Source organism: Orycteropus afer, unplaced genomic scaffold (assembly GCF_000298275.1).
Source record: "Orycteropus afer afer isolate SDZICR_OR568_19922 unplaced genomic scaffold, OryAfe1.0 scaffold00035, whole genome shotgun sequence".
NCBI lineage: Eukaryota > Metazoa > Chordata > Mammalia > Tubulidentata > Orycteropodidae > Orycteropus > Orycteropus afer.
Genome location: NW_006921622.1, coordinates 5,636,832 through 5,652,975, shown reverse-complemented (window position 1 = coordinate 5,652,975; position 16,144 = coordinate 5,636,832). Strand labels below are relative to the sequence as shown.

At 36.3% G+C, this 16,144-nt stretch overlaps 1 protein-coding gene across 1 annotated transcript in view; it reads right to left on the bottom strand.

Annotated features, from left to right (window-relative positions):
- The window catches only part of MALRD1 (MAM and LDL receptor class A domain containing 1), a 1,363,654-nt gene that overhangs the window by 951,079 nt on the left and 396,431 nt on the right, over nt 1–16,144 (bottom strand). Inside the window, exons 20-21 of the mRNA XM_007936352.1 lie at nt 11,051–11,227; nt 6,077–6,239 (exon numbers count right to left, since the gene is read on the bottom strand). Coding sequence (XP_007934543.1) covers nt 6,077–6,239; nt 11,051–11,227 — 340 coding nt within the window. The remainder of the gene's footprint in view (nt 1–6,076; nt 6,240–11,050; nt 11,228–16,144) is intronic.

Sequence of the window (16,144 nt, the reverse complement as noted above, 5' to 3'; positions counted from 1 at the left end):
CCCAAGAAGGGGTCGCTATGAGTCGGGGCTGACTCGATGGCACATAACAACATCAAATGTATTCTCTGCACATTAGAGAGGAGGATATTTTCTAAATTAGAAAAGCTTTCCTTTAAATATATATATATATATATATATATAATAATTTTGAAAATGGAGCTTGAAGATTTTTTTTTTTTTTTTTTTTTTAACCACAAAGAAAAATGTATCAAACCTCTTTGGCTGAGAGAAGGAACTGAGAAAAGGAGAGGAGGTTATTGAGGTGCAGGCTTAGGGACTGTCCCCTTCCCCGTGGTTTATTGTGATGTAGAGCACATCTTTTAAACATTAAATATTTAGTATTCCAAATTAAAGCATGGTGAATATTGTGCCTTGTAGCCTAAAATAGAAATATATTGAGCTTAATCATCATCTAATTCATTCATCAAATGATTACTGAAATCTATTATACATCTAGAAATAAGGCAATAAATTGAGAAATCACATAGCCTGCCCTCAGGGAATTTGAAGTCTATTAGAAGTGGTGGTGGGGAGACTACATACAAGTTAAAAAGCAATTATATTACTGGGTTTGTAATAAAAGCCAATTGTTATTGGGTCAGTTGCCAACTCACAGTGACACATGTGTCAGAGTAGAACCCTGCTCCACAGGGTTTTCAGTGGCTCATTTTTTCAGAAGTACATTGCCAGGCCTTTATTCCAAGGCATCTCTGGGTGGACTTGAGCCACCAACCTTTATGTTAGCCAAGCTCTTTAACCATTTGTATCACCCAGGGACTCTGAATTTATAATATGTTGTCATATGCCCATATCTTACTTATACCTTTACTACTTAGAAGTAAGATTTTACTCTGTCCACTTTCTTTACAAAAATATAGATTATTAATAAAATAGGGTTTATTTGCAGGGCTAACAGTAACTTTCTAAAAATATCCTTTGCCTTTTTGAGTTAGAAGCAACTCAAAGAATATTTGAATGTTGAAAGTTAAAAAATTACTTGCCAATGTTCAACATATATATGATCAAAACAAAACAGTATTAATATGGGATTTTGTTCACACAGACACACATGCGACACACATACAGAGCTATGGGTAGCTTTCCTGCTACCTTAAATCAAGTGCTGATAATATCATATACTACAGACACAGTGGTTTTCCTTGAATGGCATTTTAGCCAATGTGGTCATGGACTGGTCATCATAGTCACTATTAGCTTTCTTTGAAGCAGCTGCCATAGAAGCTGGGGTCATGAAGCTTTAACTACAGAGAGGGATATAAGAGGCATAAAAGTTTTAAAAAGAGTCTCTGTAATATAATTGGGCACTCTTTTGTTCTCTGCAATAATATTTCCTGGAAATCATCAAAAGGAAAATGAGAAGGATAGTATCGTCCAGGACTGCACGCACTCAATGTATTTGTGGACTACAAAATAGGTGAAAGAGAGCAACTAATGAACCTTGAAAAGAGAAAAAAGACCAACATAAATTATGATAAAAGAGCAAAATAAAATAACAGAAACTCAAAATAATGATCACTATGGAAATGAGAAAAGAAAATGAACAAGGAAAATTTAAAGAAAAGATAATGACAATAAAAGGTAGAAAAGAAGTTAGAAAAAGATGAGTGCTTGAAAGATAGAGTCTGGAAAAGGAGAAATAAAGGTACTAATATCAAACACAGGAGCTCTGGTAGCATAGTAGCTAAGGCACTTGATTGCTAACCAGAAGTCGGGTGGTTCAAACCCACCAGCAACTCCTTGGAGTAAGGTTGGGCAATCTACTTCCATAGTGATATCACCTCGGAAACCCAAGGAGGGGTCGCTATGAGTCAGGTCTGACTCGATGGCACACAACAACAACAACAATATCAAACACTAACCACGTACTAGAAAATAATATAGGTTGAATTATTGTATAATCTTAAGGTGGGAAAGGTTTTCCTAAGTATAGTATAAAAACCAAAAACCAAACTCACTGCCCTCGAGTCGGATCTGACTCATAGCAACCCCTCTTTGAGGCAGTATCTCTACGGAGGTAGATTCCCCAATCACCTTTCCAAAGAATGGGTGGTGGGTTTGAACCACCAGGCTTCTGGTTAGCAGTCAAGTGCCTTTTGGCACTATGCTACCAGGGCTCCCGTCACCTGTATAGAGCTTCCAATTAACTTTTTCATTTTTTCTTTTTTTTTTTTTAATTGTGATTTGGGTGAAAGTTTACAGAGCAGATTGATTTTCCATAAAACAGTTAATACACATTTTGTTTTATGTGATTGATTTCAATCCTCATAATGTAACAGCTCTCTTCTCTTACCACTTCCTCTCTGTGGATACCTTTTCCCTGTGTCCTTCTTTCCTATGCATTCCTGCCCTCTGAGCTATCTCCCTGTGCAAATACTGCCCTTCTGATCTCCCATGGTTGATTGTTCTACAGAGTGTACCTACCTAGTATAAATATTCACCTTATATACCTGTCTATTGTTTGTCTGGAAGGCATACGAATGAGTTCAACACCAGGCCTGAAAGGTGACTAGGGGACAGACTCTTTGTGGTTTCCCAGTCTCTATCACAACAGTAAGCCTGGTCTTTTTATGATTTTGAGTTTTGTTCCACATTTTCCTCCCACTTTATCCAGGATCTCCTGTACTGATCCCATTCTAAGTGGTTGACAGTGGTAGCTGGGCATCATCTAGTACTAGTGTCAGGGTCACATAGGCTGATTCACATGGTCCACTAGTCTTTTCAACTAATTGTTTCCATGTGTCTTTGGTTTTCTTCCTACTTCTTTGCTCCTTACAAGGAGAGGTCAATCATTGTATCTTAGATGGCTACTTGTAAGCTTTTAAGACCCCAGTTACTACTCACCAAAGTAGAATGTAAAACAATGTTTTTGTGTGGTACACTATGACAATCCATCTTGATGTCCCTTGCAACCAAGCCAATGGGCCCAACAACTCACTCCCTCAAGGTGGTTGGCTGTGGCTAAAAAGTTATCATAACTTTGCCCTGTATTAGCAGTATTATATATATGGACATTCTTATAGCACCTACAAATATGTATGTAGAAATATCTGACAAACACATATACGGTCATGGGTATATTACTTTTTACCTAGACATACCTGAGCATTTAGCCTGTCTACCTATGTGTCTTCCCATAGATTAATGTTGGTTATTAGTGATAATGCTGTATTGCATATACAAAAGTGTTTATCTTTGTTATCTGTACCTCTTGTGCACCTCTCAGTGCCTTCCTTTTTCTTAGTGTTATTATGTTGGTCACTTGCTTTTAGTATATTGCCTTTCCCTTCACCCAAACACTGTTTAACATTAATGGAGATCCAAGGATCATCAAACAAACGAGATAAATCTCTAATATAGAAAAGAGATACTAAGCAAACTTCACAAGAGAGCACAGAGGAACCAGAGACAGCATAGTGAATAAAGCCTTAAATAAGAAACAAGAAGTCTTGGGGTTTCAGAATCTTTGAATTTAACACCATACAGTGGCTAAGGGTATGTACCAGGAAAATACCAGTGCAGCAGGTAGAGAGAAACCTGCAGAGACAAGAGCAGGTGTGCAGAAGGCTTGAGAGAGAGGCTTCTGTGGGGAAACAAAGTGGGGGAGCCAGATAGGTTATATTATATACTTGAGCATTAGGAAAATGATTCTAATATTTTAGAAAAAGAGCATTAGGCACATACAATTTCAAGGAAACTAAAAATATGAGGCATTATATTATATAAACCAAAAGGAACTTTGGGGCACAGTGGTTAAAGCATTTGGCTGCTGACAAAAAGGTCAGTGGTTCTAACCCACTACCCACTCTGCTGAAGAAAGATGAAGCAGTCTCTTTCCATAAAGATTACAGCCTTGGAAACCCTATGGGGCAGTCCTACTCTGTCCTGTAGGGACACTATGAGTTAGAATTGAGTTGATGACAATGAGTTTTGTAGTCTTATTATTACCAAATTGCAAACAAAGGAAACAACCATGTACTAATAATGTCAGAAATTTAAAAATTAAATCAGATTAATACTAAGCTAACAAATAAAATAAACATTATATGTAAATATATTGGAAAGATGGGGGATTAGGAGTTGAGCAGGATGTAAAGGTTCAATTAATCATAGCAGGGAGTCAAGAGATAAAATCAAAATTCTTTGGATCAAGAAATAGCTACATATTATTTTACAAATATATATCCTGCTACCTATAACGAATCCCTAATAAAAAGTAGAAAAAGGTAGATGAATAATTGCATGATCATAGGGTAGAGAATGCTATCTTTTGGTAACTGAATGGGAGTTGCTAGAAAAAGGACTAGTTGGTCATAATAGAGTATCAACATGTGTCTTTTTTAACTCACTCACTACCATCATGTCAATTTGACTCATAGAGATTCCTCCATGGGTTTCTGAGGTAGTATCTCTATGGAAATAGATTTCCCAGTCTTCCTTCCAAGAAGTGGCTGGTGGATTGTGGGTTTGAACCTCCAGCCTTCTAGTTAACAGTCAAATACCTTAGGCACTACGCCACCAGAGTCCTATGTGTCTTTTTAGACTATATGTATATAATCTCTGTGATAAAAACTAATTTATAGAACACTATAAACAAAATAAAGACAATGAATAGACAAAGAGTTGATATATAAAATATATAAAACATGGTTACAAAGCTATAAAGCAAAAGTGAAAAAAAGAAAAAAAAATGTCCAAAATATTAATAGCCATAAAATAGAGAAAAATATTACACATGATTTGTAGCTAACCCTTGCTCATTCTATCCCAGTCCCACTGGCCTTCTGACAAGTTCTCAGGTGAGGGTCTTTTCATTTGGATTTCATTCAGAAAGAATTCATCCCCATCAGCCTCTCATTACCCTCTTCCTTGCTTCCATTTTTTACTACAGCATTTTGACCACCTGCAATATTAATTTACTTGTTTACTGTTTATCTTTCCCATTAGAGCAAGGATCATTTGTTCCGTTCACTGGTCTATTTCCAATGTCTAGAACAATGTTTGCCATGCAGTATATGCTAAGTAACATATTCTTTGCAGTAACATTTAAAATGGAATTAACTGGGAAGTCCTCCAGTCAGCAATTGGTCAGTAAGTTAATAAATGTCCTTAGAATGAGATGAACAGTACGTTGTAGCTGAATATTTAATGGCATAGCAACATGGTCATGATTTATGGCAAAGTGGAAAAAATTCTCTCCATACATGTGTATAGTTATTGAATTCATAGTATTTATATATATATAAAGCAAACATAAAACAGAATCAGAAAGATGAGAGAAAGCAAAAGAGGAAGACGGAAGTGGGGAGTAAGGGAGATTCAAAAAATAGCAAAGACGGCAAAGAGAATGAAGAGCAGGAAGAGGAAGAGAAGGAGGAAGGAGGAAGGAGTAAGATCATTTAAAAACAATATATTAAGGAGCTCTGGTGGCAGAGTGCCAAAGGCATTTGACTGCTAATCAGAAGGTTGGCTGTTCAAACCCACCAGCCACTCTGCAGAAGGAAAACTGGGCAATCTACTTCCATAAAAATTTGTTGTTGTTGTGTGCCGTTGAGTCGGACCGACTTATAGTGACCCCTCCTTGGGTTGCCAAGGCAGTATCACTACAGAAGTAGATTGCTCCATCTTCCTTCTGAGGAGTGGCTGGTGGGTTTGAACCACCAGCCTTCTGGTTAACAGTCCAGTGCCTTAGGCACTACACTACCAGAGCCTTGGAAATCCAAACGGGATCACTATGAGTAGGGAATGACTTGATGGAAGTGAGTTTGGTTTTTGTTTTTTATGTTAAGAGTGCTTTCAACAGTGGTGATACTGCAGATTATTTTTGTTGACTTCCTAATGAGTTTCTCTAGTTTCTATGACTTTCACAAGTACACTCAGTAGTTTTCCTATTGATTTTTTTTTTTCAATTTTGCATTAAAATGCACCTAACCTTCTCATTCTTTAAGTATTTATCATTACAAAAGGCACTAACCTTGAGTAAGATGTGGGTCAGCAATTTGAGAACTACTTAATAAATAGTTCCTAAGTGACACAGTCAAAATATATAGTCACTTACTTTGTATGATCCATCGATGGCCGGTGGTTTTCTTCCCCATGATGAATACTCTTTCCATTACCAAGACCCCACTTGAATATGTTAAAATCTTGAAATAAATTTACTGGGATTGGCTGATACCATTTACACAGGTTTCGTTTTTCAAAGCTGCAAACTTCCGTAACTTAAGGTGGGTGGAAAAAAAGAAAAGATAAGCTAATCACAATAAATGTGTTAATAAATGGCATTTTCTCTGGTAGCATAGTGCCTAAGGCACTTGACTGCTCACCAGAAGGCTGGTGGAACCACCAGCCACTTCCGGGAAGGAAGATGGGGCGATCTCCTTCGGTAGTGATACTGCCTCGTCAACCCAAGGAGGGGCCACCATGAGTGGGGGCCGACTCTACGGCACACAACAATCAGCACCAGCATCTCTTACTCTTGTTTTGTTTTTATTGTAAACTCTAACTTTTAAGCATAGTCAGAGTAATTAAGCAATCCATCTATATAATCACTATCTTAAAGAAAGCGGATTTATTATATTCAAATATAAGGCGTAAATGGAATATAGGATTAATGCATATAGCATTTAATCATTCTGCTTTCATAAAGAGGTGAGATTTTAATCAGCATCCTAAAGCAACAGTTTAAGCATTGCCAGTCTCTTCTAACAGAGCAGTAATATTGCTTGCATGACTGATTACTAAATTATTAAAAGTCGAGTCTCTTTTCTTCCCCAGCAATATTCCAAAGCTGAACTTTAGCTCAGTCTCTGAAGGGATTATTCTAAATTCTGATCTATTTAAATTCAATTTAGGATATTTATAATGAATTTTATATTGGACCTTTTTCCCTGTAAGTTTTCAAGATTCCTGTAATTACTATATTATAAAATCACAGGAAATTACAAGCCCAGTAAGTTTTCAAATACATAGGTTGGTTGTATATAAAAAAGCTTAGTGAGTTTGTTCTCTTCTCTTCTGAATATGCTCATGTCTATCTGTCTGTCTTAAATTCTCCCCTCATTGAATTAAAAAAAAAAAAAAATTCAATGAATCCTTTTACATTCTATAGAGAACCTGGTGATCATATTAGTTGTTTTAATGCACTCTGATTTTTAAATGACATAAACAGTGAAGGAATAATATTACCCGTTTAGAACTTTGAGTTCATGGTTTAAGTAAATTTAGAGGAGCTGTTCCCTCAAAATGCTATTTAATCATGGCATTCAGAGGTGTTATTTAATCTGATAGTAATATAGATTATATCATTATGTTAACATTTGTGAAGAGATATAGGATTCAATATAATAGCATTAACATTTCTCATATCTGTAAAAAGATAAAAAATTTACATTTTTTAAAAAAGATGAGAAAAAGATTATTGAACATAAGCAGATCTATCATAATATTCTATCTTATTTTGAGATGGAGAAGGCAATGTCATACAGTTTAGGCATCAAAAAATGGTAATAATTTAATTAGTGTTTATTCTAAAACATCCCCATGATTTAAAAATAGTATTTTAATGGTAGACACTCAATTAGGAAATCTAAGGAATTCATTAAAACTTCTCATCCAATCATAAATGACATTACTAAAACTGTAATATCAAAGATGTTTGAATTCACTAAAGATACTCCCTGTTGTTGTTGTTGTTATGTGCCGTCGAGTCAGCCGACTCATAGCGACCCCTCCTTGGGTTTCCGAGGCAGTATCACTACGGAAGTAGGATTGCCCAACCTTCCTTCCGAGGAGTGGCTCTAGTAGTAATTAATTATATTTTATATAAAGTTTCAAAAACTGTACAACTTAAATATGATTGCAAGAGGACTGTAGTGTCCTCCCATGAGAAAGTATGAATACCACAACATCTTCCATTGCATTATCCTCCATCTGTGGTACACAGCATAATACCCTAACTTGAATTAATTACCATCCCATCTCATTCACAGTGAGTCACTATCACCTTTGATTTAATCATTTTCTTTAGTTTCCATTAGTTAGTTAATTTATGTTGGATATATAAATTAAGTAGCCCCTCCCCCAAAAAAATCTACCCTTCATTAAAAGAATAGAATATGAACCTTGCATGATATTTTAAGTCCTAGGATTTCTTCACAAAGCTGATATAAAATAAGTAAGAGTTCCACTATACTGTGTATTATCAGTATGTTTTGGATCCAATGATGATATTATCAAAACACTTGAGAAATAATATGTTGTTGTTGTTGTTGTTATGTACCATCAAGTTGGACCCAACTCATAGCAACCCCTCCTTGGATTTCCAAGGTGCTTATCACTATGGAAGTAGATTGCCCAACTGTCCTTCCAAGGAGTGGCTGGTGGGTTTGAACTGCCAGCCTTCAGGTTATCAGTCAAGTGCCTTAGGCACTATGCTACCAGAGCTCCTGAGAAATAACATGTTGTTGTTTGCCACAGATTCAGACCTGACTCATAGCGACCCCTCCTTGGGTTTCCAAGGCAGTATCACTAAGGAAGTATGCCCCGTCTTCCTTCCGAGGAGTGGCTGGTGGGTTTGAACCGCCAGCCTTCTGGTTAGCAGTCACGTGCCTTAAGCACTACACCACCAGAGTTTCTGTGTTCTTGAATAAGAATACAGGTTATCTATTCAACTACAAAAGAAGTGTCTTAAATGAACAAAGAAGTGCAAAAAATTACAAAATATTTATTCCTTCTGATGTGGTACTTCACCCATTTAAATACAGATTAATTGTTCTGTTCTCTTAGCCTTATCTTTGACTGTGAAGTTCAGTTTTGAGTTAAATAATTTGTCTTTGATTCATTTAGGAAAAATAGCAGGTTGGCAAGTGCCAATAAATGAAAACCATCTTTCACCAGGTCTCTCAGTTGTTTAAAGTTCCATCTATATTAGAAATAGCTTTCTCATGAACTGCATATTTGACATAACATTTCTTATATTTGTACATTTAGGCAATGGTAAAATTTGCATAAATGTTTCCAATTTGCTGTTATTATAATACTGAGCAGAGAAGAACTCAAAACAACTCACTGCCATTGAGTCGTTTCCAACTCATAGCAACCCCCATTGGTTTCTGAAACTGTAAATCTTTACAGAAGTAGATTTCCCAGTATTCCTTCCATAGAGTAGCTGGTGGGTTTGAAATGCTGACCTTCTAGTTAGCTGTTAAGCCCCTTATCCACTACACCACCAGGGCTCCTAGTAAACTATAATCCTGAAGTCAAGTCCATGAAGACAATGTTCCCCAAAGTTTCCTCAAAACTCCTGAAATAGGACCAAATGCAGGTCCCTGACCAGTGTGCAGTCAGGCCAAAACAGTTTACACACTGGGTATTTAAGAGGAGAGAAAATTATTTATTGTAAAAGCAGCAATGCAAGGAGGCAGGGGTCTTTTACCCAGATCTGACTCCCTAAATCTAAATCAAATTATAGTTTTTATAAGTTTCAGAAGGGAGGGTTATATACATTCATAAAAATTTCAGGAATTTGGGAGTGAGATATTTGGAAACTGGCTGAAATTTCCTTTGCCTCGGTTTAAAGGGACAATCTTTTTTTTAATTCGGTGTGCCTGCACACCAGATGAGTCACACTGGCTTCCTGTCATCAGCTGATTGGGGCTTACGCAGAGGGGAGAGTGTCAGTTCCCAGCAACTTTGTTCTTCTCTGTCCCACTGTGTATGTCAGTGGGCCAAAGTTAATTTTCAAGTTGTTTTCTAAGACACATTAACGTGTTTATCACCTATTTCTAGGGGAATAGCAGGAAAGAATATGCAAATTGGCTTTTTGTTCCATTCAGTTCTTAAGGAACTTAGCTTATTGTATTTACTCATCTGTCTCCAACTGGGGTCCTATGTCTTAAGCAGGGGCAGGAAATAGTTGAGAGTAATTATGTGCACTTATTTTATTTCCAACCAGGGTCCTATCTGTCCTAACCATTGGTCCTAATCAGGGTGGGGGAAATAGTTGAGTTTTGACTTTACTCAGTTTCACTCCTACCAAGAGATTCAAAATGGCCCTAGAAGTTTTAGTGATGGATGGTCGAAAAAGGAAAAGATAGTATTCATTCACATATATTAATAGCTCAACTGATATAATTGTTTAGCATATTTTTATTATTGGTCCAAATATTTATTTATAGTCTATAATTGGGCAATATTGGTTTGGGGTAGAAAACTGTCTTTACCTTGCTCATCTCAGATCAAGTATCTTGCTATTGTTATATGCCATTGAGTCAGATCTGACTCATAGCAACCCCTCCTTGGGTTTCCGAGGCAGTATCACTACGGAAGTAGACTGCCTCATCTTCCTTCCAAGGAATGGCTGGTGGGTTTGAACTGCCAGCATTCTGATTAGCAGTCAAGTGCACTATGCTACCAGCGTTCCCTCTCAAGTATAGGAAATAAATAACTTTCTCCTCCAGGAGCATAACCTGTAGGCTATTCTAACTCACACTCAGACTCAATCTCCTATCAGCTTTACGTAATCCAAAATATTACTCCAAAAGCACTTATCTCTTGTTGGCCATGACAGAAGAATACATGCTGATTCTTCCATAATTTTCTATGCAAATAACTCTTTTTGAGAAATTGCTCTAAGCCAAGTAAAACATTTCAAACTATGATGTTAGGCAATGCTACTTTGAGGTTGTTGTTGTTGTTGTTGTTGTTGTTGTGCCATTGAGTCAGACTCGACTCAAAGCGACCGCTCCTTGGATTTCTGAGGCAGTATCACTACAGAAGTAGATGGCCCCACCTTCCTTCCGAGGAGTGGCTAGTGGGTTTGAACCACTAGCCTTCTGACTTAGAGGTTACACTGTTGTTGTTGTTGTTATGTGCCATCGAGTCAAACCCGACTCATAGCGACCCCTCCTTGGGTTTCCGAGGCAGTATCACTACGGAAGTAGGATTGCCCAACCTTCCTTACAAGGAGTAGCTAGTATTTTCTTATCTATTTTACTGCTATATTTAAAACACAATTTAGGAATTCACGTACCACAGGATGATTCGTCTGATTTGTCAGGGCAGTCATGTCTAAAATCACATTTCTGAATTTTTCCAACACAGTGACCACTGGACCTGCAGACAAATTCATAGTCTGTGCAGTTGTTTGGGGGTAATGTTACTGGAACAGAAGTTTCTGGTGGAGTTGGAAGGTTCACTGGCAAATTACCTTAATAAGAAATAATATATAGAAATCAGTTGGCAGAATTTAAAGTTTTTTATAAGAGATTTTGCACAATGAAACTTTTCTAAGTATGCTTGCTATATGACCTTATAGGTAGTGTTTGCTAATCTAATTAACTCCTTTATGTAAGCATATAAATTAGGGTTCTTGCTCTTAAGAAATGGCAAATAACTTTGGATATCAATGATGAAACAGATAGGTAAGAATTAGTGAAAATTTTTTCAGAGCTCATTGAATAAATGAAAGGCCAAAAGGCAGTGTTTGAAGATCAGCAGGAATCAAAATAGTTCCATTCTGGCATTAGGTACCAGAGTCAAAGTCCAATTAAACTTTCTAGTCCACAATGAAAATAAAATCTGTGCTTCCACTATTACAATGACTCCAAGTTTCAAACATGTCCTAATATATTATATATTTAAGATTCAATTTTGCAGGAGGTATCCAAGCCAAAAGTACTCATGTATAAGTATTTGAACAATGAAGAATATAATTTCTGAAATTACAGAGGTTGAAAAAAAATGCACACAACTACATGAATTTGTACATTAAGTGAATATACATTTATTGATGACATTCATGTTCCCTGTACATGATAGTTGGTATGAATCTAAAACCAAACATACCAACTCTGCCATAAAATAGTTTACAGACTAGTGGACATAGCAGTCAGATAAATGTTTCATTTCAGTTTTGTTGATAAATTTCTGATGGAGATTATGAATCATGGAAGCAAGAATACCAATCCATTCCCCCATATCCACAGCACAAATTACAAACCACGTTGCATGGTAGCCACATAATTATTGACAGCTGAATGAGTGGATGAATGAATGGATGGAAGTAAGGAAGTATAGATAAATAGATGGAATGATGGATGGATGGACACAAAGATAGATGGATAACAGAGTGAATCAATGAATAGATGAATGAATGAAGGATTATAGTGTATTAAAAGAATACAGAAAAAGGCTTATATAAGATGGGAGTCAGTGAAGTCTTCCTGGCAATGTCATGTCTAAACTAAGCTTTAAATTTTAAAAGATGATTAGTTACTAGCTAAAGAGGGCTACAAGGTCTTTTTGAGAAATAAGAAAAACTTTACAAAGATGGAGAAGTACAGGGGCCTGTTGTTTTTTGTAATACCATGAACATTTGGAATGAAGAAGATCATATAATATAGTAAGAATGCATTTGTTGGTATTGGGTATGGGACTAGAGAGTAATGGTTACCAGCTCATAAAGGGAAGATGAAAACAACAAAGAAGTTTGAAATAAAAACTAACAGCTGTGCAGAAATTCCAATACATGATAAAATTTTCACTTCAAGAAATATTTTAGTAGTAGTGTAGAAGATGTATTGGAGGTGGCTCTGACATGGAGAAGAGAGACAAGTTAGAATTTTTTCATAATCCTGGCTATTAATAACCCAAATAAAAAATGTTTTGGAGGGAAGGGCAAAACATGAGCAATATTCACCATACTTGTTGAATCTGTATGCTGACCAAATAACCCAAGAAGATGGACTGTATGAAGAAGAATGCAGCATCGGGATTGGAGGAAGACTCATTAACAACCTTAGATATTAATGAAGATCAAAAATTAAAGCTTTCAACTTGAATTACACCTCAATATAAAGAAAACTAAACATACAACTGGACCAATAAGCAACATCACAACAAATGGAGAAAAGAGTGATGTCATCAAGGATTGCTTTGTACTTCTTTCCACAATCAATGCCTATTAAAGTAACAGTCCAAAATTCAAATGACATATTGCCCTGGCCAAATCTTCTGCAAAAGATCTCTTTAAAGTGTGAAAATGTCACTTTGAAGACTAAGGTATGTCTGACCCAAGCCATGGTATTTTCAATAGCCTCATACGCATGTGAAAGCTGGATAATGAATATGGAAGACTAAAGAAAAATGGATGGCTTTGAATTGTGGTGTTGGTAGAGTATTGAAAATGCCATGGATTACCAGAAGAATGAGAAAATCTGTCTTGGAAGTACAGCTATATTGCTCCTTAGAAGAAAGAATGCCAAACTTTGTCTCCTGTACTTTGGTCATGTTATCAAGAGGGACTAATCCCCAGAGAAGGATATCATACTTGGTAAAACAAAGGGTCAGTGAAAAAGGGATAGACCCTCAATAAGATGGATTGACACAGTGGCTGCAATGATGAGCTCAAGCATAACAAAGATTGTGAGGATGGTGTAGGCCCTGGCAGTGTTTTATTTTGTTGTGCATGAAGTCCCTATGGGTCAGAATTGACTTCATGGCAGCTAACACCACCACCTATCTAAAGGACTGGGGATTTGGGCTCTGTGGGAAATTTGAGAGAAGTTAAATAAACAGTACTTTATCCCAGTTCAAATTCTGAAGTAATTAAGAACTAAAACTGAAGTAAATGGCACATAATAAATGAAAATATCAACTTTTAGCAGATGAAGTTGATACTTAAGGAAAAGACTATATCTGTAGATGAGAGATCATCCAAAGTGTGAAATCCAGAAGTGAATATACCCTCTAAGTTTCAAATTTGCTACATGACTTCAGGCCTTCCTGTATGGTAGAAGAAATCTACTACTGTGAATTATCAGGGTTCATGCATCCTGAAGCTAGCCAGCTCCAAAAGGAAATGAAGAAATGCATGATAATTTTCTCCTTCCAAACTCACCAACAGGAATAAATAAGACAGTGAAGAGAGACCAAGAATGTTAAGCTACTGGAGCTCAATCTAAATGGAAAGAGAGACATGGACCAAGAAAAAGGATCCTGACACAAGACGTATGACTAAGAATGACTCCAGATTTCTGGCTGGGATTAATAAATGGGTGATTATTCCATTTTCTAAAATATATGTGAGAAGGAGCTGGTTTGTTGTGGGGGGGAGGGCAATTTCTACCTCAAGACAGAAAATCAACTATAATAGCCCAAAAGATAAACCCTAGCAAACTAGAGAGTGCACCTCCTTGGGGTTGGATGGCATCACTTCTGTCACTCAGCTTTTGGGTGGCAAATATCCTTCCTCAGTCTGAAACATATCTTTCTATTTTTTTACTGTACCTTTCAAAATAGAAGATTTTAATGTCTTCTAATTTATCATTCACTTCATTTATGATTGTGATTTACGGTCTCACTGAAGGAAAAAAAAAAAAAAAAAAAACCTTCCCTATCCCAACATCATAGATATTTCTATATTTTCAGGAAATTTTGATAATTTTACTTTTCACATTTGAGGCTTTAAAGTTTTTAATGCATCTGGACTTTATTATTATATATTTCTTGTTATAAGAATATAAATTTAGGAGTTCTGGCAAGGTGGTGGAATAATAGGCAGACAAGCAACACAGACCCTCTGCAACAAAGCAATGAGAAACCAATTGAAATCAATGCAGAAGACAATTCTGGAACCCTGAGCTTTGAAGGGAAGGATAAAGAAGTGGATTAAATATCAACTAGTAGAAGAACTTGAACAAAAACAGTGAGTAAGGAGACAAATGGATCTGTGGACTGCGGGCTGTTCTGAGCCACGGCCATTTTGAATATTTCCCAATAGCAAGCTAATAATCAGCTCTGCTTTTTTATATTTCCAAGTTTGCCTGCTATTATTTTTTTCTCAAAAATTCCATTCTATTTTCTTAGAACATGGGATCCTTCTTTAATATTTTAAATTACTTTTATACTACTTTTATATTGTTGAATAATAAATTACCTCAACCTTAGCATTTTAAAATATTAAACACTTATCATTTCATATTGTTACTGGAGTCTTGAATTGAGGTTCTGGCTCAGAGTCTTGTAAGATTACTGTCAAGATGTCAGCCAAGGCTTCAGTCAACTGAAGGCTTGACTTAAGTTGGAGGATCTGTTTCCAAAGTTTCTCACTTTGGAAGTGATGCTTGGCAAGTTACTTCTGGCTGTTGCCAGCGGGCCTCAGTTCCTGACTTTCTACACAGAGTTACTTGAGTGTCTTTTTGACATGACTGGCTTTCTCCAGAGTGAGTGATCCAAAACAAGAGAGAAAAAGTCTAGCTTTAGAAATCATACACTGCCATGATCACAATATCGTACTGGTAACAATATGGGAGCAGATGGCACATAGGGTGTGAACATCAGGAGATGGGGATCTTTTGGCAATATTTTGAAGGGTGACTATCATAATTTTTAGCATTAATTTTACTTTTTTGTTCAGATTTTTATTCTCATTTTTGAGGTTTTATTTCTTATGTATGTGGTATCTGCTCATTCACATATGTGGTAGTTTTTTTTCTATGTATACTTTATACTTATTTTTACTGTGAGCAGGGTTTGATTTTTCTGTGAGAATCCTTTGTCATCTGGCTTGTAGAAAAGTTCCTCTAGATTAAATTTTGAATTATTTCTGCTGCGACCTTTCTGGACTTCCTCTTCCCCCTCTTCCTTCTCTCATCTATTCCACATTCTTTTAATCTCTAACTCTGATAATCATATTATGCTTTCTATTTTATTTTTTCTACATACTCTTTGCTTCTATCACAAAGGAACTTCTCTACTTTAATATCAGTTTGACATTTAAATGAATACATGTTATATTATACTTGACATTTCTGGGTGTATGTAATGTTACCATTTTCAGGTCATCTATATTAAAAAAAATGCAGTCTTAACTGCATTTTTAGGGCTGATTTCACCTTAAATTAGTCAACAATCTTATTTATGAGGAAATCATTGATATGTTTTGGATGTCTTAGAAAAGGAGGTTGAACCTCAATAACAAAAAGACAAACAATCCAATTAAAAAATGGGCAGAAGACATGAATAGACACTTTACCAGGGAGGATATTCAAGCTGCCAACAAACATACGAAGAAATGCTCACGATCATTAGCTATTAGAGAGATGCAAATCAAAACAACAATGAG